This window comes from Camelus dromedarius, chromosome 27, assembly GCF_036321535.1.
Source record: "Camelus dromedarius isolate mCamDro1 chromosome 27, mCamDro1.pat, whole genome shotgun sequence".
Lineage (NCBI taxonomy): Eukaryota > Metazoa > Chordata > Mammalia > Artiodactyla > Camelidae > Camelus > Camelus dromedarius.
Genome location: NC_087462.1, coordinates 23,536,845 through 23,564,257, shown reverse-complemented (window position 1 = coordinate 23,564,257; position 27,413 = coordinate 23,536,845). Strand labels below are relative to the sequence as shown.

Here is a 27,413-nt window from a genome sequence, read left to right as displayed (position 1 = left end):
AGCAGGATCCTTGACAACTTCCTGCTTACTCAGCATCCACTGTGTAAACACAACCTCACAAGGGGATAAATCAGAAGGTACCAGAGTGCATACAGGAAAGCCATTCTAGAAAAGAGTCCAAAACACAACAATCCTTGAGGTGTGTACTTTCTGGAACGGCAAAGGGCGCTGCAGAAGAGACAAACACGGTGTGAGCAGGACATGTGGGAGACAGAAGTAACAGGTGTGCAAAGAGCCTGTGAGGCTGGATGCGTGAGGAGGAGGGCAAGCTGAGGGTTCTGATTCCATTCACAAGGCTGGGCTCCTATGGGCATTCTGTCTCACCCTCACGCCCCCAACTTGTGTAGACTGGGAGGACAGGAACAAGGTCTGTGAATTCCTACACCATGTTACCTGAGCTAAACAAATATGGGAGAAGAGAAATTTGTGGCTAGACATGATACTGGAGGCCATCCCCATGGTCACAGACTGAAGTTCCAAGCAGAAGTGTGCTACTAAAAGCAGTCAGGACAGAGAGAAGGACTGAAGTCACATGACTTAACATCTAATGAATACAGAGGAACCCTGCCTCCCCACCCTCTGTGGTGGTTAGAAAGGAAAACGGAAAAAAGAATGAGAGATCAGATCCAAGAAGCCAAGTAACACAGGTATAATACCACATGCTTTACAGCACGCTTTTGTAAGGATTAAATGAAATAATATGCTTGGAACAGCATCTAGCATTGGATAAATGGTAGCATTCACTAGATAATTCCTATTACAAAGCAGAAATCTACCCAATATACTCCTGAAGCCATCCATTCCAAAAGCCTGATACAAGTCAGCATTTTAAAAATCAGTATCATTTAGTCTACCAGAGCGCAGTGCACAGGGATGCTCAAGTATTGATACTTTCGTCATTAAATACTTCATGTGAAGCAGTGCAAAACAGGAGAAAGGAAATAGTGGCTCAATGTTTAAAATATAAAAACTGTCAGAACCTTTAAAACTCTAAAAAGCCTAAAAGACTCCTGAGCAGCTGTATATTTAAACTGTAGAGAAAGATATATTGTACAACATGGGGAATGTAACCAATATTTTATAGTAACTATAAATGGAGTATAACCTTCAAAAACTATGAATTATTATCTTGCATACCTATAACGTACAATATTGTACATCAACTGTATTTCAATTTTAAAAATATGACATTGTAAAATAAATAAATAAATTTGGTTTAAAAAATTTATCATCAAAACCTTGACATAAAGATTAAGCTCCTTTAATTTATGGAAAATATTCATCATATAACTTTACTTTCAAACCACTCAGCCTTATCAGATTTACTTTCAATTCAAATGAACTTCTTAATATTGTCCTGATTACAACCACCTCACTTCTTAGAAGCTGAATTCTTAGAGACATAGGCCCCTGGCAGGCCCCAACAGGGCCGTGCATTTTCCCAATGTCCAGTTCTTTGGTATCCAAGAGGTGAGGGTTTTTGTCTTTCTTAGCCTTCATAAACTATATAAAATTCAGATGGGTGAGAGGTGAATCTCTGGCTTATAAAGTGGATGAAGGGCAACTGGGAAAGGGATAGTAAGAAAGGACACCTGGATTGCTGGTGCTTTTTAAGGCAGACCAATTTTTAGGGAGTTCATATATAAAAGCTACAGAAAATGTCTGGAAATTTATTTCTTTAAAACCATCCATGCCCAAACCTTGAAGACAGCATGCTAAGTAAAATGAGTCAGTCACAACAGAACATATATTGTATGATCCCACTTACATGAGGTTCCCAGAGTAGTCAAAATCACAGACAGAGACAGAAGGTAGAATGGTGGTTGCCAGGGGCTGGGGGAGAGGGGAATGAGGGAGTTACTGTTTAACGGGCACAGAGTTTCAGCTGGGGAAAATAAAAAATTCTGGAGATGGATGGAGATGATGGTTGCACAATAATGTGAATGGACTTAATGCCACAGAACTGTACACTTAAAAATGGCTAAAATGAGCTTTACGCAGTGGCAGTATCGTAGCCAATGAAGTTTATCCCAGGCATGATTACTGCTAATTAAAAAAAAAAAAAAAAGGCTAAAACAATAAATTTTATGCTCAGTGCATTTTACCGTACCACCACAACCAAAAAGATACCTGCCAAAGTTATCAGCTGGAAAGTCTTTTATGTATCCTTAGGAGTCTGAGAACCTCATTTTGGATTATAGGACATACAGGATTTTTAGATAATAGAATCTGAAATTGCATTCCTAGCTCCAGAATCCTTAAATGATTCTTACCTGCTTTAATGTCACTTAGGGCAAAAAGGCCAACACGGGTGTCTCCATTCACAGACCACTTCTGTGTCTCACAATTGGGCTGGCAGCAATGATTCATGAACCGTGCGTAGTTTCCTTTGGGACCAGCATCAATAATCCGGTCCTAGAATTCAAAGAGATGCTGTTCATCAGACCTCCACTATTACTGATTCTAATTAGAGTATTCTATCCGAACTTGTGGTTGCCAAGGGCAGGTGGGTGGGAAGGGACAGACTGGGAGTTCAAAATTCATAGATACTGACAGGCACATGTAGAATAGATAAACAAGATTATACTGTGTAGCACAGGGAAATATATACAAGATCTTGTGGTAGCTCACAGCGAAAAAAAAAAATGTGACAATGAATATATGTATGTTCATGTATAACTGAAAAATTGTGCTCTACACTGGAAATTGACACAACATTGTAAACTAACTATAATTAAAAAAAAAAAAGTTAAAAAAAAATAATCAGAGTATTCTAACAAGCTGGAGCTCCAATTTGTAAAGTCTGAATCTCCCAGAGGGGTGGTTCACAAAGTGTAGTCCCGTGACCAGCACTACATCCACCACCCTGGAATCTGTTAGAAATGCAGATTCTTGGTTGCACTTCAGATATACTAAAGCAGAAACTCAGGCCCAGCAATCTGTGTTATTAACAAGCCCACTAGGTGACTGTGATATATGCTGAAGTTTGAAAACCACCGTCCTGGAAGTAGCATCTTGTCCCATCCTCTTAATTAGTAGGTCCTGAACCCTGGCTAAACATTAGAATTCACCTAAAAAGATTTTAATAATGATATCGAGACCCATGGCAAACGAAGATCAGAATATCTTGAGGTGAGGAGCTCACAAACCATAAAGGTACAACTTGATAAATACAAAGTTTTACACCAGGAAAAGTCTATTATAAAAGCCAGCAAGGGGAAAGGGCGGGGAACGGGTGCCCTAGTAAAACAAAGAAGAATCTCAGATAGTGTACACAGGAAATAAACACGTTAGGATGCTAGAATTAGAAATAAACCCCAAATATAATTCTAGACACCAAGGAAACTCAACTATCAGAAATTCCAGTAACTGGAAAGCTCACTTGGGTTCATAAGCTGAGTTCTATAGTCAATTTATATGACCTTCCCAATGCACTAATACTAAAAAATCAGTTTCTCAATCTGTAAAACAAAATTAAAAGAACTATTATTTACTTCTCTGACTTCAAGTTTTAACCCTACGGGAGAAACACTAAAAGATATAATCTGCAGCTTACGCTGGACAGTTGAAAAACAGTGCTAAAAGCAGCCTTACTGCTTTTTGCCGTGGATGTGTAACTAGAAATGAGCAACCTTACCTAACTCCAGTACCCTGGTCAAGCAATGCCAATGAGCATGGGGAAAGGCACTGTTTTGGGCACTGGACGACATGCCTATAAACATCGCAGCTGGGACAGGACTAATCCACAATCGTGCATCAGGGGAAGTAACACTTTCCATTACTTACTTTGTCTAGAGTGAGCATGTAGAAATTAGTGATATCGTGCTCCTGGGCGTAACGGATTCGAGCTCTGCACTCTTCTTCATCTATTAGTTCACCCACATACTCATTCACAAATTCACCCTGGAACGAGAGACGGCTCTTGACTTATATGGCAGAAAGAGCAACTATGTTTACAGGTATACCTGTTTTTTTTTTAAAAATAATGAAAACAGCAGATTCTCCAAATCAAATAATTAATGTCTTTAACTAGTCACTTTAACAAAAGTATATTCAAGACACAACACAAATATGATGCTTCAACGATCTGACAATGAGAACCACCTCCCCACTCCTACCTCAGCCAACAGCAGAAAACTTGGGATACACCTGACACTTAAAAGCAACCAAAATGGAAGTGAGTAAATCAAGGCTTCACCATAAGGGTGACATGAATAGTTGATCCCTTCGCCTTCCCAAGAACCTAGAAGTCAGTCTCCCTAGACTGCGCTCTTTTACCTTGGAGCACGCCCTGCCTACTTCCCTTACGAATTCTGCACCACTGTCCTCCTGACCCACTATACCGCAGCAGCACTGGCGTTCACTTGTGCTCTCCCCTCTACCCACAGTGCTTGAGCACTCAACCTGCCTGAGCCAACAGCTACTTATCTTTCAAGTCTCAATTTAAAACATTCTCAGAGACAAGCTAGTTTCAGGCTCTTTGACACATGCCTCCAGAACCCTCTGTGCTTCCACACTGGGTGATTACTTGTTCAAGGTGTCTCCCCATCTAGAATGTAAACATTATGAAAGCAGGGACCACGGCGCTCTCACTGAACACCGCATCTGCAGCAACATGCCTGGCACATAGTAGATACATAACAGTTACTTAGCAGATGACTAAACAGACCAACCCATTTTCACTTCCCTACCTAGAAACAAACTTCAGTAAAACGCTTCAGAAAGTATAACCAGAGTAAGGTTTATTCTACTAAAATGTCAAATAGGATTTATTTTCCTCAAAGACTGCACAATATTATCTATTTATTAGAAAACTGCAGGCCCTTCCAAGTTCCAAATCAAAAATGTTACTGCATTTTCTTTAGAGAAGGCCTAATCCTCTTTTCCTTCATGTTCCATGAACCCAAACCTACTTCTCATAAATGTTATTTTATTACAGTAGGTGGTTAACACCTCTGTATTATGTTCTCACTATCTTCCTTCCCTTAACTACAGGTTCCAGGATTTTCAAAAGGAGCAAATGAGGCCATAGCAGCTCTATGAATTTCCATGTTTCCCACCCTCATACACAAGGAGCACAATCAACAGTAGGACTTCAGAGATCTCAAGCCTCTGAACTCTGGAAGGACACGGCAGGACACAATAATGAGCTTGATACTTATACTATGTTATTTTCCTCTATGATTTCTCATGTTCATCAAGAAGAATTACTTATATTAAGCAACTGCAAAGAAGAAAAAAAAACCCTGAAAATTAAGAAAAGTTTTCTTTACCTTTTTAATATCTGTTTTTGTCCGGAGACCCCAGCCCCTCTGTAACGTGCGAAAAATTTCAACCTCTGGATATTGGCGCTTGGTAAAGCACTGGTTTTGGCAGCGCCCTCCAGCGGGACACACGGTGGGGTGGCACTCATAGAGCAGCATGCGGTTGATGCACTCAGAGTCGATCCCACACGGGTTCTCATCAGTAGCTTTGCAGTTGCAACGGGGAATTTCAGACAAGTCTGCAGTGAAGATCTGTACCCTGCCAATGGGACGGTTCACCTGGAGGAAAAGAAAAATACCACAGCTGTATTATAGGTAAGTCAACACAAAGCAATTCAGGACTTATAAAAGATTCCTTTTCTTTAAAGTTGCATGCCACATTTTACATGATTCTGAACTATCAAGATTTCGCAGGATTATTCACAATAGCTAAAATGTGGAAACAATCCAAGTGTCCACTGACAGATGAATGAATAACCAAAATGTGGTAAAGTGACGGAATATTATTCAGCCTAAAAAAAGGAAATTTGTACACATGATACACAGCACAGATGAACCTGGAGGACATTATGCTAAATGAAATAAGCCAATCAAAATACACAAATAATGATTCCACTTACATGATCCCACTTAAAAACACAGGGACAGAAAGTAGAATGGTGGTTGCCAGGGGCTCAGAGGAGGTGGAAATGGGAAGTTATTGTTTAATGGGTAGAGATTTCAGTTTTACAAAATGTAAAGAGTTCTAGAGATGGATGGTAGCAATGGCTGCAAATATTATGAATGTATTTAATACTGCTTAAATATGGTTAAGATAGGAAATTTTGTTATCTATATTTTACCACTGTCTAGAAATTGGAGGAAATAAAGACTTAGGCAATCTAACATAAAAATAAAGCCTCACTTGATACACAAAACATAATACCACAAATTTTTAAAAAATCATTTCCAAAAAAACCAAAATTTCAAAGCTGACAGGCCAAGTAAATTGTAATCTGGCTTCCTGCTATTGCCACAAGGTGGAGCCACTTCAGCTGCTACATGAAAAAATATATACATGTTACTTTTTCTGTAGTTTATTTTTTATGGAGGTACTGTGGATCAAACCCAGGACCTCATGCAAGCTAAGCATGTGTTCCATCACTGAGCTATACCCTCACCCCCACCCCCACATCACCATTCTTCCCCACCCCCTTTACCATTCTTAAGTAGTAAATGTTTGGCATAAAAAGGTCTCTGAGTCAGAGGGGTCCTATATGTGAAGATGCATTTTAATACTATCTTAACGTGAAATCTTTTTAACCGACCACAGCCATGTCACCCAGGCATTTATCTGCGGTGGTGCTAGTACTGAAAACTTTGTGAAAGTCCGGTGTGATAAAACATAAAGGCCAAACAGCTGCTGGGATACTGAAGTCATTAGAATTTTTCAACTACTAGCAACAACGTGAAGGGAGAGAAAAAAAAAAAGATGCTCCACAACAAGTTGGATCTGTGCACTAGGATAACAAGCCTCCCCTGCTTGACACTATTTCAGTGGGAACAGTCAAAGCACCAGTTTTCAAAAACTCACCCCATATATAAAATTTGACTCTTCAGGAACTGCATGATCTTGGTAAGTCACTTTATTTGCAAGGCACAGCTTGCAAGACTGCTGTGAGAATAATCTACAATCTATTTGTAGAATACTGCCTTCAATCGTTTCTCTGTAACAACTTAAAAGGACATGACTCTCATTGCCAGATCTCTTACCAGCTTCTTCAAAATACTGGTAAATACGATAAACTTCTTGTTAATGAAGGAATAGTCTCACCACATGCAACTGGAAGTCACAAACCTACCTAGCAAAACAAGTTCTAGGTGCATACCAAGACAAGGGCTGAGCTCAATCATCCGAGACTTGAGGTCCTACGTAGGGCATGTGAACATTAACCTCTGATCGCAGGTGAGTGTCTTTACCTGATGCCACCACACCGCCAAGGTTTCATCTAACTCCTTTTCTCTATATACAGGTATGTTTCAATCATTCCTTCTTGACATCTGATCTAACCTGTTATTAATCCCAAATAAGTTTCCTGCCTAATATAACAAAAAGAGAGAGGGAAAAGCAAAAGCAAAAACAAAAACCAAACACAAAACAACCAACCACACATACTTAAGTAAGAACAACACAGGTATGTAACTGCAGAGTTACCCTCACTCTAGATCAGGGATTGACAAACTTCTTCTGTAAAGGACCAGACAGTAAATATTTTAGGTTTTGCTGCATGACATTTCTCTGGTCCATGTTGCTCAACTCTACCACTGTAGCTCGAAAGCAGCAACAGATAACATATAAAGGAACAAGCATGGCTGTGTGCCAATAAAACTTTATTTATGGACACTAGTATTTGAATTTCATATAATCTTCACATGTCAGGAAATATTCTTAAAAAATTTTTTTTCCAACCATACATAGTAGGCCAGATTTGGCCCATGGACAATAGTTTGCCAACCCCTGTTCTAAATCTTTTCCCTGGAAATATGTTTTTGATTTTTAAAGGTGGAGGAAAGAAGTTGGCCTCTAAATTCTGTGATTACATCACTCACAGGAAGTTGGTCTCTCAATACCCAGATTCAGTATGGTTGATGGGCGGCTCTGAAATGCCTACCTGCTGTTACGTGGCATCTATGACTGTGGGAACAGACACTTTCCCTTTTTGTGAGGACGAAGTACACTTCAGTGTTATGTCCCCATGTACAGTAACTCCATTTAACTCTCAGTCTATCACCAGTGTCCATTTAGAACTAATTTTAGGTTTTATTTTTTTTCTCCCCAACAGCTTTAACTTTTTGTAAAGATTGATATTTTATGACAGTTATGCTTAGAGATCTGCCAAAGATTAAAAAAAAATTTTTACCTATTAAAAAACTCATTCTATCTTGCAACTACCAGGCAGGTCCATTAGGTCCTTTTACAAATTTAAGCTTTATTACAGAATTTTAATGATCTTACTTTTCCTATAATTCTTTACTAGTTTATCAACCCTCTTTGTTACTTAGTGATGCCCAACTATGCTAAAAAAGACTAAAATAGTAAGCGGAAGAATGATGGAATCACAAAGGCATGATGCAACAGTGAAACAGTCACACTCTAGCATGGTCTTCTCATCCAGGAATGATGTCATTACAAATATTTTGCAACAAGAACCTTGGCAATCTCATTTTGTTAAGAATTTGTAGTATTCTTTCATGTGATCTGATGTTTGAGAACCAAAACTAACTTGATTAAAAGGTTTTTAAAAAGCAGTTTCAGTAAATACTTACTAAAATGTTTAATAAATTTGTTCCTCACTATTCCTTTATTTTTACTTCTATAAATTATCTGTAAAAGTAACCTTACACTATACATAAAAAGCCAAAGGGTCTGTTGGACACAGATGATAAATGGTGATGCCTCTTTTACCAGGTGCACTAGGGTGAGGTACACCTAACGTGAATTCCTGTGACCTTGGGAATCTTGGTCACACTAGTCACTTAAAGTATCTTTACTATCAGCCATTACAAGACTTACCATGTGTATTATTCATACTATCTCCAGGTCATTTATCATTTTTTTTTATCATGGCTCTTTGGTCCCTTTCAAACCGCAAGATGCTCACTGTGATCAGAATCTATTCCAATCCACTTGCATGAAAAGACTTTACAAAGCAACAGAAACAAGACTGTATCAGCACACAACTGGCTTTAACAAGTGCACACAATGCACTAGAAATGGTGCTCTTGCACTTTTTTCTCATCTTCTTTCAAACTCATTCCTCTACTTTTAAAAGCAACTGTGGTTGTGCTTCCAAATCTTGTCATGAACAGAGTGGGGACAGGGAAGCTACAGAGGGTCTCTCCTGGAGACGAGGCCCCATAAGGTCTTGTCTCACCTTTATGTGTTTATATGGTGGTGGCTTCTTGTCATTCTTTCGATCTTCCTGCAGCTGTCTTAGCTCTTTTTGGGCCTTTAACTCCTCAAATCTTGCTGCAGCTTCCTGAAGAGCTAAGAAAAGACACAGCACAGTCACTTAATCGCCACGTAAAACTGTTTATTTTTCTTTTTTCCCCTTGTAAGTCGAAGAAAATTCCTATTTTAGACAAAAATCTAAGGCGTATATATGATTTCTGTTTTCAAGTAAGTTATAGTCTCCAAGGTATTCAGATATACCACTAAAATAAAACATAATCCACCACTAAATAGCACACAATACAGACTACCAGCTTCAGAGTAAAGTTTAAAACAAAACAAAAATTTAAAAACAGCCGAATAATTTGAAAAACCCATATACACCACCTCCTAACCACAACCTGACTGCATCTGCTTGGCAAAGTCACTGCCTTTAAGCCTAGTTCCTTCCTTGGTCCTGAATGTTCTGCTTCCACAAGTAACGTACCTCTTACACACCCAGGTAACATGCTGCATTCATCTATAAGAAATTCAAAGTTTTCCTCCCTTCTTGCCCACTCTCACTCTTCTAAGACCTACTCACTCTTCTAAGGATGATTCTGTAAATATCAACCATTAGCCCAGCGACACACAGACAGACCTTAATGGCTACTCTGCACTCCAGCTCTGCACTTGCTTATGCTTCAGAGACTGTAGTAACTGAAAAGTTCAACAAAATCTTAAAATTCTCTTTCTTTTCTTCTTAAAACAACATTTTAATTATTTTTGACTAAGGTTGAAAACTCTGAAAAGAATTCCAAATTTTCCCACCTTCTGCTCTGTGGCTTTCCCCATGCTCTGTCAGTTTGGAGAAAATCTCCCCTCTGATCTATCCCCTTCTCTCCATTTTCCTGTCACCATCTAGCAGAGTTTGTGTTGCCTGGTGTCGTTCTAAATGTCTTCCTTCCTTCCTTCTGTTATTCAGCATTTCCTCCCTAGTTTATGCACCTACTGTCTGTCTAGTATCCATCATCCTCTCTACCCCATGGACACGTCTCTGTGACGGTCCCAGCATCTCTGCCTGAACTACTAAAACTGCCACCTTGTTGACATTCCTGGCTTGTCTCATGTTCCACTCAGACTGAGCATTCGAGAACTCTGCTCGACCATGTAATTTGCCTACCTTCTCAGTAAAGCAGTCCAGTGCTTCCCCAACCCCATGCTTAAACTATACCAAATACTTGGAGGTTGGTAACTCATCATGTTAGATTCACTGTGTGCTTTGATATGTGCTGTCTTCTTGTTACAATATTTTAAGTTAACTTTTGTTGGGGGGCTGTAAATAAGTTGGTTGGTTGGTTCATTCATTCATTCTTAGAGGAGGTACTGGGTCCTGAACCCACGACCTCATGCGTACTAACTAAGCATGCGCTCTATCACTTAAGCTACACCCTCCCCCCACCATTAACTTGTTAACTTCTTCACAGTCAGTGCAGGGGTCAACAGTTTGGATTCTGGAGTTCAACTACTAGAGTTTGAAACCCTCCTCTATCACTTACTGGCACTAGGATTTTGAGCAACTAATTCCTTCCTCCCATCCCCGGCTCCAACCAGGGGAAAGAGTGAATGCAGTCCCCCACTACCACAAACCATGCAGTCGAGTTTCCCACATCTGGGGAAACTGCAGGGCTCAGCACAACCAGAGAGCAATGGCTAAGCCTTGCCCTTGGAAAACCACCTTCGTGATCATATCTTCCCTGCCAGGTTAAGTATCTGGGCAACTAATTTAACTTTTATGTGCTTCAGTTTTCCTCACCTGTAAGATAAAAATAATGGCATCTAACGTATACGGTTGCCACGTGGACTTAAGGCAGAAAACAAACTTTGAACAGGGCCTGACAAACAACAAATGGTAACTATTATTATGGCTCTTCTTCAAAGCATCCAAACTTTGATCCTCACTGCTGCTTTGTTTCCTTGTGGTCTGCCCCCACAGCATACCATGCACACTTCTGCCACAGAACTCAAAGAATGGCATTTTGACTACTAGTATCTGTGTCCCATTCCACTACAAAAGCATGTGTTCCTTGAAGGCAGAGGCATCCAGCCAGCCCAGGGTCGAGGCACAGAAGAGTAGATTCCTGGAGCTGCAGCAAGCTCAGACTTGCGATGCTCCCTGCACTCCACCTTCCACCTCAGCCTGGGTGGTGCCAGCTCCATGCACGCAAACGTACTGGTCACTTGGTCCATGACCATCTGAGACTATAAGACTTAAGACTCAAACTCCTGTAGGATTAATACTGGTAGCACACACCTGCACAGGGAAGTTGACTCATGTAATTCATTATTTTTGACCCTTACTGATAATTAGTATCTTCCTTTAACTTTCATCGATACATAGGATATAAACTATATGCCCCGCAGATTATTTTTGTGTTATCTCACTGAATTCTCAAAGCAACCTTCACTCATTACATAGTGAGAGAAAACTGAGGCTCATAGCTGACTTAACCCCTCCTGACCACAAACAGCCCCACTCTTTCACTGATAGGCCAACTTTAAAAAAAACTTCTTTGATTTAGAACATTTATGCTCTGACTTTCACTATCTATTATGCTCTATAATTTTAGATGAACTTCATTTCCTTCCAACAAACTAAAAAATTTCCCTGGAACAAACATATTTCTGCTAGAGACTCTGGCCCTTGCCTAGCAAACCACAGTGTTTATTCTACAAAACAGTTCCAAAGCTCCAGTACTTACTTGATGAGACGCCAAGAAAATAAAACTGGTAAGACAAAAAAACCTCCCACAAAGAAATTCTAGTTAAAAGTTAGGGTCAAAAGTAATGAATGATGTGAGTCAACTTCCCTGAAAAATCCTGTAGCTGAAATCACATATTGCCCTTAGAGGGTAAAAGACAGCTGCTGATGAGAGTATATGAATTCTAAAGCATGTAATTCTGAGAGCAGATACTCAGGCAACAGAGGTCTGTGTTGGCCCGAGAAACAAACAAAATAAAGTTACCTTTTTTATATGTCCCGTCCACTCCTTTGCCCATCTTGTCCTTGCTGCTCACATCCCCCTCCATGTAGGGAAAGACTCGGGCTTGGTGAGTCCACAAATAGTCATTCGACCCAAAGAAGAGCACAGGGAACTCTCCCACATCATGTCTCATTTTGTCGATATTGGAAGGTACAGCTCGAGGATGGCAGATCTCAGCTGGCCACCACCTGGGAAAGGTGAAAACAAGGAAAGAAACCTCTAGAAGGCTGCAAGGCACCAAGAAAAATCCTACTTTTAGGACAGGAATAAGGAATAGCAACGTCTGTGCACACTGAAGTTCAACCTAGGGAATTCTAACAATCTAACTAGAGAAGAAACAAGTGGCATGGGCCAAACCCTGAAGACGCCCACCCTCACACACACACCCACTTCCTTAGACTCAGCTATTTTACTTCAAGGACTCTATAAAAGGAAATAATCAGAGATATGAACAAAGCATTATGACTATAATGCTCACTGAAGTATTATCTAAGAATGTAAGCCTGGAAACAATTGAAATGCGTAATGTTAAAGGAATGACAGAAGTGGCTTTGGGACACCACACAATGAAATACAGTATGGCCTGCAAAAAGGAAATTTCCAATAATTGTTAGGGGTGCAGAAAATGACATCAAGAGATGCCTCCCCACCCCTACCTCCGCCCACCAAAAGGCAGTCACGTAAATTACTATAACCACTTTTGAAAAGACAATTTGGCTTTAGCTACCAAAGCTGGAAACCCATCCCCTGATACTCTACCCCAAGGACGCCCTAGAGAAGCTCCTGTGCATGTACACACACCAAGAAACACTGACAAAATGTGCATCTTCCAAACATGAGAGTGGATCAACAGCCACACTGCACTGTAAGGCCGCCCACAGGAGCACCGCAGACAGTGAAGGCCGAGTGAACCAGAGCCCTGCGCTAACTGTGACAGCTCTCGGGAGCGCGAGAGGGAAGGTGAGAAGCAAGCTGCAGGAAAATAAAGCAACAATTCCTTTACACAAAGGTCTAAAACACAGAACAAACATTCATGTGGTAAACCTATAGTCAGGCCAAGAAATAAAAAACACAAAATGCAGTAAGTGTTACTTTCAGAGGTGGGGCGAGAATGAATTTGGACAGGAGCATACGGGGAGCCTCAAAAGTGCCGGTAAAGTGCCGTTTTTTTAACTGGGAGGTACATACACAGGTGTTCCATTTGTTATTCTTTAAAATCATGTATGTCATAATTTTTGTACATTCCATATCCAATAACAATAATTTTAAAAGGAAAAAGACACAAAACTGGGTATAAACAACTATAAGGCCAATTATTTTAAAGGTGCATGCACGGGTGTGTCTGCAAGTACATACGCCAAAATATGCAATGTATCTTCCTTGATTGTAAGATTATGGGTTTGTTTTCATTATTAAATCTTCTACAGAGAATATATCTTATTCATAATTGTGAACTTTTTTTCCTTTTATAATGGAACCTTAATGGGACAGGAGGTGACGCTTGTTTAGTTAGATTGAAAAGAAAAGAAAAGAGAAGAGAAGGCAGGAGAGAAGAGAAGAGAAAACAAAACAAAAGAAAAAGAAACGGAGTCTGGTAAAAGGAATGAGTGCCAGTCTCCTTCACGTTTACTCACCTGTATCGTCCGACTTTTACCCAGACAATTTCCCTGTAATGTGGCTTTTTGCCTGCCTTACAGTCATTGCAATACCAGTTTCCTTCAGGGATATCAATGTTCAGGCATTCACGATGAAAAGCAGCAGGGCAAGAATCACAGCACAGAAGGCTGCCTCCTGTGGGAATCAAGAAACCCGGTACTCAGAATCGTACGGACCCAGCTGAAACAGCTTTTGCTCAGCTCCTAACCAACTGTTTATCTCCCAGACAAAGGCTTAATAATAATTTCGTTATTCAGAAAGACGTTTCTTCAAGAGTATTCCCTCACCTATGTGATTCACACCCCTGGAGGCATGTTAGATTCACAGCAAGTCATGAGATTTTATTAGCAAAATCAGGTTAGGGCAATAGGTCCGAAGTAAACCCTAAAAGTCATGTATCTGCGTACACACACGTACACACTCTCTCTCTCTCTTCTTCCTCTTCACTATGAAAACGAGAGTGTCAGTGATGTACAGTGAGCACAGTGCAAAGAGCACAAGCTCTAACTGGTATCAGACGTGAGCTCTAAAACCATACGCCTTTATGGAGTTCACTCTCCTGGCTGAGCTTTCATTTCTTCAGTGGTGAGGTGTCTTCTACAATGAACGGTAAATAATCACATCTGTTTGAGAACCAAACAGGCAAATAAGTTACCTAGGAGTGTCTGACACGTAAGCAGCCTCCATAAGGTCAGTTCTCTCCCTTTTCAAATTACTTTTCAGTCTTTGTTTTGCATTCTCACGACACCTATGGGCCCTTGTTGGAATAATACTGGTAAATACATAAACTTAATACATAAAGGAACATAGACTATGTTAAAATACAACGATCAAAATGTTAGAGCAAGAGATTGGAGTTATGTATGTTTCTTTGTAATGCACAAATAAGATCCTGAAGATACTCCAAGATACCTAACAACTGCAGTATCTGTGATTTTCATTGGTGACAAAAATCACAGGTACTAACAATGTAGTTTGTTGCCTAAACTTCAGTTAGATATAAGCTCCCTACCCTCCATCCAAGTCTTCAGATACCAGGTTAATTTTGTATTTTGGAGTGATGATGAATTTTCACATCTTAAAAGATATTTACTCAAAGTGACAACTTACATATCCGAATCTGAAACCCTCATGGTTGAAGATAATAAAAAAATTCAGATAAAGGAGTCACATTTAATGAACATAATAAATGCCTTATTTATCTTATGCTGGAAATGACCATGCTTCAAACATGTTCGATTGTAGCACGTTAACTCCAAGTTTCCCCCTGAAGAGTTGGTGAAGGATAGATTTAAGCAAGGTATATGCCCACGACCACCTTCGTCTCACTGTGCTTCGTTTTTCTCATAAAATCGTATGAAACACTTAATTTTGTGACAGCATCCTTATATAATTTCTACCTGTGCTTTTTCTTTTTCTCAATAATCTAGAGCAGGCTCTTAAAACAAGCCTTGGGGTGCTTTCTTGTTGGGGCCAGGGATGTGCACTGGAGACCCAACTCCCACTTCAATGCAAGCAGCTCTTATTCTACCTGTGTTGTATACTGGAGCTCAGACCCAGAGTGCGATTGCACTTGGAAAGAAAGTCTGTTACTACAGAACAAGTTTGAAGAACTTGTTTACTCAATACATGTAACCCGTACTCTACACTCGGAAAGTCCTATTTGGCTATTCTTATGCATTGTGGATGAGTCAAACAATCTGAGCGTGGGACATTAAGAGTGACGTAGGGGGAGGGTTACAGCTCAGAGGTAGAGTGTGAGTTTAGCATGTACAAGGTCCTAGGTTCAATCCCCAGTACCTCCATTAAAACAAACAAAACCTAATACCCACCCTCAAAGAAATAGACTTAAAAAAAAAGTTTAATTAAAAAAAGAAGAATGACATAGAGTCACATAAGTTTAACTGCCCCAATAATGGAATCCCTTCTACAATGTTCCTCTCTATGCTTAGTTGTCTGCTGAGTCACAATTTGATTGCTAACACATTAGCCAACCACGTGGCCTTGGTAGAAAAATCTTCCTTTTACTAAGCTGGCATTTGTCACACACTAGAAATATGTCACGTACAACAAAGCATTTGAATCAGGCCTTCAAATAAGACACGAAGAGAAATCTGCACAGAATAACAAGTGAAGAAAGGCCAAGGGTGGTGAACACAACAGGTTTTGACAGGATTTGGCTGGTGACGGATGGGAGGCAGGCAGGAGGGTCTGTCTGTGGCAATAAAGGAAAAGAAAGACAGGAAGACAGAAGAGGGAAAACCACATGAACCATCAAAAGAAACCAGAAGATGAAAAAATGATATTTGGTAGAAGAGAATAAGAGAAATATTGTTAATAACATTTTTATGAACAACTATATTTTCCAAAATAAAAAAATTATAGTGAGCTCAGTGTTTTATATTTCTGCAGAACAGTTTTAAAAACTGAATTTGTTGCAATATGTTGTTTAACTGATGTACATGAAGAAAATCTGGTCTCTCACTGATAAACAGTTGTGAAAACAAGTATTTTAATAACCTGTTCAATAACTATACATATTCCTTCTTTGATATTATACACACTGCAACTTCACAGGGAAGACCTTAGTTACAGTTGAACCTGAAACTGTATCAACAAACTTTTAGTACTATTACACTAAAATTCATTGATCTGTCTCATACTTTGAATGGATCTTTTATATATGCATTTTTAAAAAGTCATGCATTGTTCACATGGAAAATACTGGTTTACTGAGTCTGGAAGATCTTCCAATTGTTGATCTACTTCATTATATAATACTAAAACACCACATTTGTTAACATCACCATGATTTTGTCAGTAAATACTAGGAAGAGGTTAAGCTGAGGGTGGTACAAAACAGTTTTCCAAAATTCTAATTTTCACTTAAGAGCTCAAATGTTATCACTGGCAGCAATTTCTGACAGCCCCTACCCTTGATCTGTGCTAAGGTGCCAGCAGTTTTACCCACTACTAGTGTTACATCATCTGTACAAATGTCAACAAAGTAACAAAGGCAAGTAACATCTTGGTATTATTATAAAAAGTGTTATGATCTCATAGAGGCCCCTGAAAATGTCTCTGGGTCCTCTCAACTTCCCAAGGATTCATGGATCACACTCAGGAGGTCCTGCAACTCCTAAGTTTTCTTGGGGACTGAGTTAGCATAATAGTATCCATTATTATGCCACAAGTTAGAAATGCCATCTCATTTGCACATCTACCATGAAACCATCTCCTTCCCCTATAGAATTAAAAACAATCTAATGCAGAAACTGTTTCATCTTCTCGTTTTTAAAAACAAGAAAGTTTTCAGAGCCTTATAGCCTCCCAGACACCTATTTTCATTCTAAGAGCAGAATCACAGAATATTATATTTAAATGCTTTTAAATACCGTAACTGTCTTTCACTTGCTTCTAAACAAAAGAAAGGTGGTATAATAATAAACAGGCAACAGTCTTCACCAAAAGACAGTTTTACAAGGAGCAGGTATTATAAGAGCCAAAATCAATGTATGATACAATAAAATTTTATACAGGATAATCACAAACCTAACATATTTAAAATAAAAAAACAGTAACATCCTATGTTCTTTAAACTATCCTGAACTATATATCAAAATTCCATTTTCTACCCACAAAATTGTACTTAATATTCTATTTTATTTATTCTACATTAGCACCACAGTTTGAGGGTACAGCTATGTCCTGATGTAAACCAACTAGCCACGTTACATAAATCTTAAGAGTAAAAAACAAGTCCCAAATGACCATTTTCAATCACACAAAGCAGTTATAAAACACCTTTCTTGGCTTTAGCACTATTTACCATATCCAAATTCCTCAAAAGGGATGCTAATTCAACTATATATGATGACAGTTTTTAAAATGAGTTTCTCAGAATGTTCATGACCAGCCAGATTTTCATGAAACAGCATCACCAATAAGAAGATATTTTAAAAAACAGAAGATAAGGGATTTCCGGTCAAGACGGTAGAGTAATAGGACCACCAGCTCGCCTCTCCTTGTGACTACAAGGAAACCACAGCTGACTAAACAACTATCGAAAAAGACTGGAACCTAGCAAACAAGATCTTCAACTGGAAACATGAAGAGGGAACCACAGCAGGACGGGAGGAGGAGCGTGCTCTTGATATAACTGGGCCCCATACCCCCCCCCCCCGGGTGGGAGACCCACAAGCAGAAGAATAATTAAGTCGCAGAGGCCCTCCCACAGGAGTGAGAGTTCTGAGCCCCATGTCAGGCTCCCCAGCCTGGGGTTCAGACATTGGGAGGAGGAGGAGACCCCAAGATATCTGGTTTTGAAGGCCAATTGGGCTTAACTCCACGAGCCCCTCAGGACTGGGGGAAACACAGACTTCATTCTCTTGGGAAGCACACACAGAATCTCCAGCGCACCAGGTCCAAGGGCAGAGGCAGTGATTTCATTGGAACCTGGGGCAGATCTGCCTGCTGGTTTTAGAAGGTCTCCTGGGGAAGTAGGGGATGCCTGCGGCTCACTCAGGGAACAAAAAAGACATTCCAGGAGTGTTCATCTACATGAGCTTTCCTCAAGGCTGACATCTTGATTGGATCATTAGCAATAAAACCTAGCCCCACCCAACAGCCTATAGGGAAGCCTCAGGCCAAACATACTGGGTGGGAACACGGCTCAAACCAACAGCAGGCTTTCTGAGCCACAAAGGCCTCTACACAGAAAAGGTCCAGGACCTAGCTTCACCCAGCATTGGGCAGGCACTGGCTCCTCCTGCCAGGAAACCTGCAGAAGCCTCTAGTCCAGCCTCATCCACCAGGGGGGCAGATACCAGAAATAAGAAAATCCCAAAATAAAATAAAACAATCCCAAAGCCTGTGGAAGGAATCCACAAACACAAGCCAGACTCTACACTGGGACCGGCTGGACCCTGGCCCTTGGGTGACAAGAGAGGAGTATACTGCTGGGACACATAGGACGTCTCCCAAAGAGGGCCACCTCTCCAAGGTCGAGAAATGTAACTAACCTACCTAAAAATACAAATAGATAAACAATATGAGGCAACAGAGGATTATCTCCCAGGCCAAGGCACAAGATAAAATCCCAGAAGAAGAAATAAGTGATGAGGAGATAGGCAATTTATCTGAGAAAGACTTTAAAGTAACAGTGGTGAAGATGTTCAGGGAACTCGAGTATAGATGCACAGAGTGAAGTTTTTAGCAAAGAGTTGGAAAATATAAAGAATACCCAAACAGAGTTGAAGAATAAAATCACTGAAATGAATAACACACTAGAAGGAACCAAGAAGAGACTAAATGAGGCAGAAGAACAGATCAGTGAGCTAGAAGACAGATTAGTGGAAGTCACTATTGCAGAACAGAAAAAAGAAAAAAGAATGAAAAGAAATGAGGATAGTTTAAGAGAACTCTGGGACAACATGAAGCACACTAACACTCACATTATAGGGGTCCCAGAAAGAGAAGAGAGAGGGAAAGGACCTGAGAAAATTTTTGGAGAGATAATAACCGAAAACTTCTCCCCACTTGGGTAGGACAGTCACCCAAGTCCAGGAAGCGCAGAGTTCCACACAGGATCAACCCAAAGAGCAACACACCAAGGCACATAGTAATTAACCCGACAAAAATTAAGGCTAAGGAGAGAATATTAAAATCAGTAAGAGAAAAACAACAAATAACACAAGGGAACTCCCATAAGGTTATCAGCTGAGTTTTCAGCAGAAACTCCACAAGCCAGAAGGGAGTGGCATAATATATTTAAAGTGATGAAAGGAAAAAACCTACAACCAAGAATACTCTATCCAGCAAGGCTCTCGTGGAGAAATTGAAAGCTTCACAGATAAACAAAAGCTAAAAGAAGTCAGCACCACCAAACCAGGTTTATAACAAATGTTAAAGGAACTTCTCTAGTCATCAAACCACAAGAAAGGAGAACAAAAAGTAGAAGGGGGCGGGGGGGGAGACTGCTTTGGCTGTTCAGAGTATATGATTCTATATATATTTTGAAACTGTTTGTTCTACTTCTGTGAAAAAAGTGAGTATTCTGATGCACTGGATCTGAAGATGGCTTTGGGTAGTATAGCCATTTTGATAATGTTGATTCTTCTAATCCAAGAGCACAAGATATCTTTCCATTTCTTTGTACCATCTTCAATTTCCTTCATCAGTGTTTCACGGGTTTCAGAGTATAGGTAACCTCCTTGGTTAAGTTTATTCCTAGGTATTTTGCTATTTTGATGCAACGGAAATGTTTATGCCAGTTATAAAATTCTGGTTTTTGAAATAAAAAAAGTGAATGAAAGGCTGCAAATGGCAAAATAGCCTTCTTTCTTATGGGTTAGCTGTATTCCATTACATATATATGCTGCATCTTCTTTATATATTCATCTATTGAAGTGCACTTAGGATGCTTCCATATCTTGGCAATTATAAACAATTATAAATAACGTTGCTGTTAATACCAGGGTGTACGTATTTTTCTGAATTAATTCTTATTTTGTGATTGGTTCATTCCTTTGATAACTATGTAAGTTTAAAAAGCTAAAGCTCTAAACATTCTTAGAAACAATGAACAGTACACATGTAAATTTAAAAAACGAGCAGTAAAAATTAAGATAATATTGACTCTGCTCTAAATTAGAAGAAGTGTGTAAGTTTTAAATTGGAGTGGAGAGATACAGATAAAGATATAAAATTTATTTTTCCTCCACTTTAGGAGCTCTTTTAAGAACTAATAACCCTCATGGTGAGGAAATAATTAATAGAAGTTCATGAATTTTTACTTTCCCTTTGTTTATTCCCTATAAACTAATATAAAACTGATTTTAGAAAAACAACACACAATTACACAATAATACCATCTTCTAGAAGTGTGTCTATGTAGACATCTACCTCTTCTACCTGATTTTATGCATATATATATCTGGAGGAACATGACTTAATATTAAACTTTTTTTCTGATGGTGGACTTTCGGTTATTTGGGGTTTGTTTCTTATTTTATTTTTTAACCTCTAGTTTATTTTTTCTCCCCCCTCCCCAGTTTTGCTGAGATATAATTAACATATAATATTGCGTAAATTTAAAGTATATAACATATAAACATATATGTATATACTGTCAAGTGATTACCACAACAAGTTTAGGTAACACATTTAACACCTCATATAGTTACAATTTGGGTGGGGTGTGGGTGTGAGAACTTTTAAAATCTACTTTCTTAGTAACTTTCAAATATACAGTACAGGACAGTTAACTATAGTCACCATGCTGTACATTACACCCCCCAAATTTATTCATCTTAAAACTGGAAGTTTGTGCCATTTGACCACACTCTTCCATTTTCCAAGAATGGTTTTGTTTCCTTTCTCTCATCTTTTTCTTTAAATTGCTTCAATTATTTATCATTTTAATAAAAATCAAGTCATTATTCAAAATAACAAAAATAAAACCTCTCTCTATTGGGGAACAAAATCACCATAGTGTTGTGTTATCAATAATTCAAGACATCACTTTCCAATATGTCTTCTAGTGGCAATGTGAGGAAAACTACATTTTTGTTGCCATCAAAATATTGTATTTATCTCTTTTTAGACTATTCATACAGCACGAAGTCACGTCTTACCTTCTGAGCATACAAAACACCAGCTAACGTTCACGTGCTCATGATTCCGGCAGCCCCGTCTGGGGGTGAAGTGATTGGGGCAGATGATACTATTAGATGCAAGGATCTTAGACCCAGCAGCTAGGCAAAAGTCATTGGCGTGGTATGCCACTGGGCAGCGGACACAGCGCATCAGGCGGCCTAAAAATATGAGATTAAATATAAAAACAATGTGAGTTATTTTGAAGTGTGTGTGGGAGGGGAATACCACGTAAAACCAGAGCTCCAAAAGCACATGTGAACATGGTGCCCATTGAACTAGTCCATTACTCACTTCTCTCTCACATAAATGCTGCTGGTACTCTGACAAAAGCTAGAGGCAATGAAGAAACACACCCAGATTGCATCTGGAAACATCCATTGCCCACGGAGATTCTTCAGTTAGACTGATCCACACAAGAAACCCATACCTTTAGACGCAGTAACACTGGCGGGATTAGCAGCGTGGCAGGTTATACATATGTGGAGGGAGCACCGGAAGCCCTTGTTCTGCATGACAGTGGGTGGATACTTCTGAACACACTCTTCATGGTAAAACTTTCCACACAAGGGCAGAAGGCACCTTTTAACATCTTCCCCACTCTGCTTACATACAAAACAGGTATGTATTCCTGGGAAACAGAAAGAAAGAAATAAACAAATTAATACAAATTCAAGAATTCACTCAATTCTAAACTATTATGTGAAAAGGTAGTGAGTATACAATTCTGCAACAAATTCCAACATGGGGTGGTGGTGAAGGGTTCCCACACCAGGGAGCAACTCTCTGACACCAGCTGGGTATTCCACAATTCAACTCAATTCTGACAATATCTACTTGGAGATGTATCAGATCCCATAGTAAGGGCTCAGTCTTATAATACTGCCACCTTCCCCCCCGCCCCGGCCTTCAGACACTAGGTGTAAGTCAAGGTTGTCATTTGTACTTCTGACCAACTGGCTATAAATCAGAGCTTTCTGAGAGCCCCTCTCCAACTCCCTTGGGTTCAATTAATTTCCTAGAGTGGCTCACAGAACTCAGAGAAACATTTTACTTACTAGATCATCCGTTTATTGTACAAGGATATAACTCAGAAACATCTACATAAAAGAATGCATGGGGCAAGGTATGGAGAAAGGGCTCAGAGCTTCCAGGCCCACCCTCAGCACACCACTCTCCTCAAATCTCCATGTGATCACCAACCCAGAAGCTCTCCAAACCCCATCCTTTTGGGGTTTAATGGAGGCTTCATGACACAGGCATGAGTTGTTAAATTACTGGCAACTGAGAACTGATTCAACCTTCAGCCCTGTCCCCTCTGAAGAGGTCAGGGGGAGGTGGGACTCAAAGCTCCAATCCTCTAATCCCCATGGCTGGTTCTCCTGGCAAACAGCTCCCTTTGTTAGGTGGGTCCAAACATCATCTCATTAATGTAACAAAAGACATACATCTTCATCTCTCTCATCACTTAGGAAATTTCAAGGATTTAAGAGCTCTGTGGCAGAAAATGGGCAAAGACCACCAAATATATACTTATTATAAATCAAGTATCACAGTGAAGAACTTTACAACAGACTGATCAGGCTAACAACATGAACCTACTGAACAGTATCAATACTAAGTGGGAAACTTAACACATGCTTGCTGGTGTGATGCAACAGGAAGTGCACATGAGCCACAGAATACTCGTGCCGAAAGAAAACTGAGCTGGCCCAGCCTCCAGATGTAACTGCAGGTTTCCAGGAAATATGGAGGATGGAGGAACAAGCAAAAGAGACACCTCAAGATGCAATCAACCAAATTTACAGCATGGAAATTTTAGTGGGACAAATGGCCACTGTTCTCAAGAAATAAAAAACATAAAAAAATTGGGTGAGAGGCCTCTTAAATATGTGCAGCTATTTGGATCCAGCTATAAAGTTTGTTACGTAAAAGGTGACAGGTAAGGTCTGGTTCAACACAGACCCAGTAGGGAAACCACATGTGGATACTGAGCACTTAAAATGGGACTAGTGCAAACTGAGATGTGCAGTCAGTGTCAATGGATGCTGAAGCTTGAAGACCTAGCACATAAAAAGGAATATAAAATATTTCAGTCATTTTTCATATTAATTATATGCTGAGATATTTCTAACATACTGGGTAATTAAAACATTTTTTTGTGGTAAAGAACAAAGAAATTGAGTGAGGAGATAGTACTATTGTAGACCAAAAGAAATTGAAGAGATGATTTTTTAAATTAAAAAATACAACACAGGAACATTATTTGGGTACTGATTCGAAACACTGTAAAACAACACCTTTTGAGACAAAATGGGAAAATTTGAAAGTGGGACTGAGTAGTAGACAGGAGTTACTGTACAATTTTGCTACACACTGAATATATATATTTTAGAGTTATAACTTTAGCTTTTTTGAAATCTGTGGGTAAAAGGAGGTAGAAAGTTGGTAACTACTGAAAGCTAAGTGATAAATACACTGAAATTATTTACCTCTCTACCTTTGCATATGTCTGAGGATTTCTGTAATAAAAAGTTTAAGAGGAAAAAAAACCTACCTCTCTCTGAGAAGCAATATAATGCAAAGGAAAGAGCCCAGGCTTGAGAGACAGACGGGCAGACCTAGACAGGAATCCTGCCTCTGGCACTTGCTGGAAATAGGAACTTAACCAAAGAACCCACCTCATCTTTACACACAGATCATCCAACTAATGATTTTAGGGAAAAATTTTAAGTATGTATTTGGAAAGAGGCAAACTCCTGCCTGACGCTGAATAACTGGCAGCTGATACTGAGCTGAAGTGACCTGACGTATGGTGTGGACACCCTATTGTAGACGAACAGGGTGAGCCAGGGGGATGAGAAATGACTCCCTTATCCTTAGTCTGCTCATCTTTGTTAAAACCTGGGTAAAGTTTCCTACCCTCAAAAAAATGATAACCTCTCTCTACCTCACATGATATACAAAAATTAATTCAATGTAGATAATAGACCTAAATCTATAACATTTTTTAGAAGAAAACGAGTATCTTTGTGACACTGGATTAAGCAAGATTTCCTAACCAAAGCAAAGTCCATTTTAAAAAATTAATAAACTGGCTTCATCAAAATGTAAAACTCTGCTCTTCAAAAGACACCATTAAGAAAATGGAAAAACAACACACAGGTTAGGAGAATAACTTGAAAAGTATATACCTGATAAAAGATTTGTATCCAGACTATGAAGAACTCTTAAAACGAAATAGTAAGAAAATAATCCAATTAAAAATTATTTTGAACAGACTCCTCAAAGAAGATAGCAAAATAAGCACACAAAAAGACACGCAATATCATCATCAGGAAGATGCACATTAAAACCACAATGAGGTATCACCACACATCTGTCAGAATGCCTAAAATTAAAAAGACTGACAATGCCAAGTGTTGATGAAGATGTGGAAGAATTAAAACTCTCATATACTGCTGAACACTTTGGATGCTTCTTAGAAAGTTAAGCCTACCTACCATACAATGCAGCCATTCTACTGTTAGATATTTACACAAGAGAAGAGAAAACGTATCCATCCAGACAAAGGATTCATAAGGCTTTACTTACAACAGCCCAACATGAGAACAACCCAAATATACATTAATAGATAAGTAGATAAAGTGTTATATCCACACAATAGAATACTACTCAGCAATTAAAAGGGAAGAATTCTGAATACCTGCAACAATGTTGTTCAATCTCAAAATAACTATGCTGACTGATTGATGGTTTCACAATGTACATACACGTACACACACACACACCCCGAAACTTATCAAAGGTACACTTTGTGTAGTTTACTGTATGCCAATTATACCTCAATAATGCTGTTTCAAGAGAATGAACTGCTGACACACACATATACACAGATCAGTCTCAAAAACATTAGGCTGAGCCAGACATGAAAAACCACACACATTTTGAATTCCACTTATATGAAACTCTAAAACAACAACAACAAAAAAAGGTAAATCTAATGCGCTGTAACAGAAAGCAGATCACTGTTTGCCTGAAATTGAGGCTGGGGGTGGGGGAGAGATGCAGAAAGACTGACTGGGTCTGATCACAAGGGAACTTTCTGGAGTGAAGAAATGTTCTATATCTTCATTGTGGTCGTGGTTACATGGGTGTATAAAATTCACCAAAATCAATCAAAACATACATTAAAGGGGGGTACATTTTACAGTAGGTAGATTATACTTCAGTAGTTGGTTTTTCTAAAAAAAATAGTTTTGCCTTAGATTAACCTGATTCAGAGAATACTGCGTCATACTGAAGATGAGACTAGCAAAACTGGATCACTGGCACGAAAGGCAAGAGGCTCTCTCTAAGATCAGGCTAACAGAGATACGCACGTACCTACAGTTGGTTTCTAAATTTCACGTACAGGGATGGATGGCACCATATGGCACAAAATGATCATAAGCCCAACTATGCAGAAGGCAAAATAACCCCACAACTACCCTGTCTTCCAACTTTTCTTCCAGCAGTGCTGAAAATGGTGGCAGAAGGACGGAATAACTCAATCTGACATGGCCATCTATTTACAGACACAAGTTAATTCTGTCTCTCATTTTCCACAGGCGGTATTCTAGGCCCACACTCTTCCTTTCCCCATCGCTCTCACCAAGTCAAGGGAAAACGTCAGCATCCTTCATCTTTCTCACAATTACACGGGACACTGCCTTATATCTTTTCATCTCTTCAAGGCCATCCTCTCCTGTCTCTCTGACTGCACTCTGACAATGACTCCCCCTCCCATCAGGGACATTTATTTCCCTACACAACTCTTAACCTTCATCCTACAAACACTCGGGATGTCCCTCCTCCTGATGCTGTAGCATCCTCCCTTCAGCTACTGCTCTCTCTCCCACTGAAGTCAAGCTCCTGCAAAAAACAGTGCACGCTGCCATGCAGTCACCTCTCAGTCTGGTTCAGCATGGCACCCTCTCACTGCCAAGTACAGAAGTCTCTTCACTCCACCTCCGTGGTCTCTTTGTCACACCTGCCTGTGCTGACACCCCATTCTCATGGCCTCAGACATTCTTTTTTCAACTGGCCCCTCCTCACCCTCCAGGAGCCTCCTTAAGTAGGTATGCCCAGGACTGCCACTGGCCCTCTGCTCACTCTACAGATATTTTCTCTTCGGACAGCAGCACCCGCACCTACAGTTTTAATAACTTACAAGCATGAGATCTTTACTGTCAGCCCTCGTTTCTTTCCTACTTCAGTACTGTAACTTGCACTCACATTGCTGAAAAAAGAATCTCCTTAGCACGGCTGTGAGGTGCTTTATAGGCTGGTCTCATCTGACCATTTCTAGTTCTGACTCAATCTGTATACTGTACGCTCCCAAAATATCTTTCTTTTTTGGAGGTAAAGTATTATTGACATATAATGTACACAGAAAAGTGCCCACATTCTAAGTGAATAGTTCACAAACAATCATTAAGTGAATATATTTATGTAATCACTACTCAGATCAAGAAACATAAAATATCACCAGTAACCCAGAAGTCCTCCTTGTCACTGCCTATGCCTCACCCTAAAATATCCAACTCCAAACATACTGACCTAACATTTCTTATTCCCCAAATATTCCGTCCCCTCCACACACCGACTTCTATTTCTCTCTGAAAGCCAGACTCAGGCATCTTCCTCTGCAGCACTGGCGCGTGCTTGTCCACACAGCACTGTAACATCCACAGCACGTTCTGCTGCCTTATGCTATACGTTCATTACTCACTCGAGCCTTTTTGAGGGCAAAGACCACAGAGCACCCATCTCTGTGTCTGTAGGAATGAGCCCAGTATTGCCACAAAAATAATGTCTCCAATAAATGTTTTTTCCTAAAAAACT

At 39.7% G+C, this 27,413-nt stretch overlaps 1 protein-coding gene, 1 non-coding gene and 1 pseudogene across 8 annotated transcripts in view; 1 reads left to right on the top strand and 2 right to left on the bottom strand.

Annotated features, from left to right (window-relative positions):
- Window positions 1-27,413, bottom strand: part of NSD1 (nuclear receptor binding SET domain protein 1) — a 121,852-nt gene that overhangs the window by 6,961 nt on the left and 87,478 nt on the right. For all 7 annotated transcript variants that reach the window (XR_004131995.2, XR_010378123.1, XM_064480126.1 and 4 more), the window contains 8 exons: window positions 21,958-22,158; window positions 21,509-21,688; window positions 13,853-14,009; window positions 12,201-12,406; window positions 9,179-9,291; window positions 5,274-5,543; window positions 3,787-3,903; window positions 2,274-2,415 (listed from right to left, as the gene is read on the bottom strand). Coding sequence is in view for 5 of the 7 variants with exons in the window: in XM_064480126.1 (XP_064336196.1) it covers window positions 2,274-2,415; window positions 3,787-3,903; window positions 5,274-5,543; window positions 9,179-9,291; window positions 12,201-12,406; window positions 13,853-14,009; window positions 21,509-21,688; window positions 21,958-22,158 (1,386 nt within the window). In the remaining 2 variants the exon portion in view is untranslated. The remainder of the gene's footprint in view (window positions 1-2,273; window positions 2,416-3,786; window positions 3,904-5,273; window positions 5,544-9,178; window positions 9,292-12,200; window positions 12,407-13,852; window positions 14,010-21,508; window positions 21,689-21,957; window positions 22,159-27,413) is intronic.
- LOC116148539 (U4 spliceosomal RNA) lies at window positions 1,990-2,100 on the top strand (annotated as a pseudogene).
- LOC116148564 (U1 spliceosomal RNA) lies at window positions 10,786-10,947 on the bottom strand. Its single transcript, XR_004132092.1, has one exon. It is a non-coding gene; the product is annotated as a U1 spliceosomal RNA (small nuclear RNA).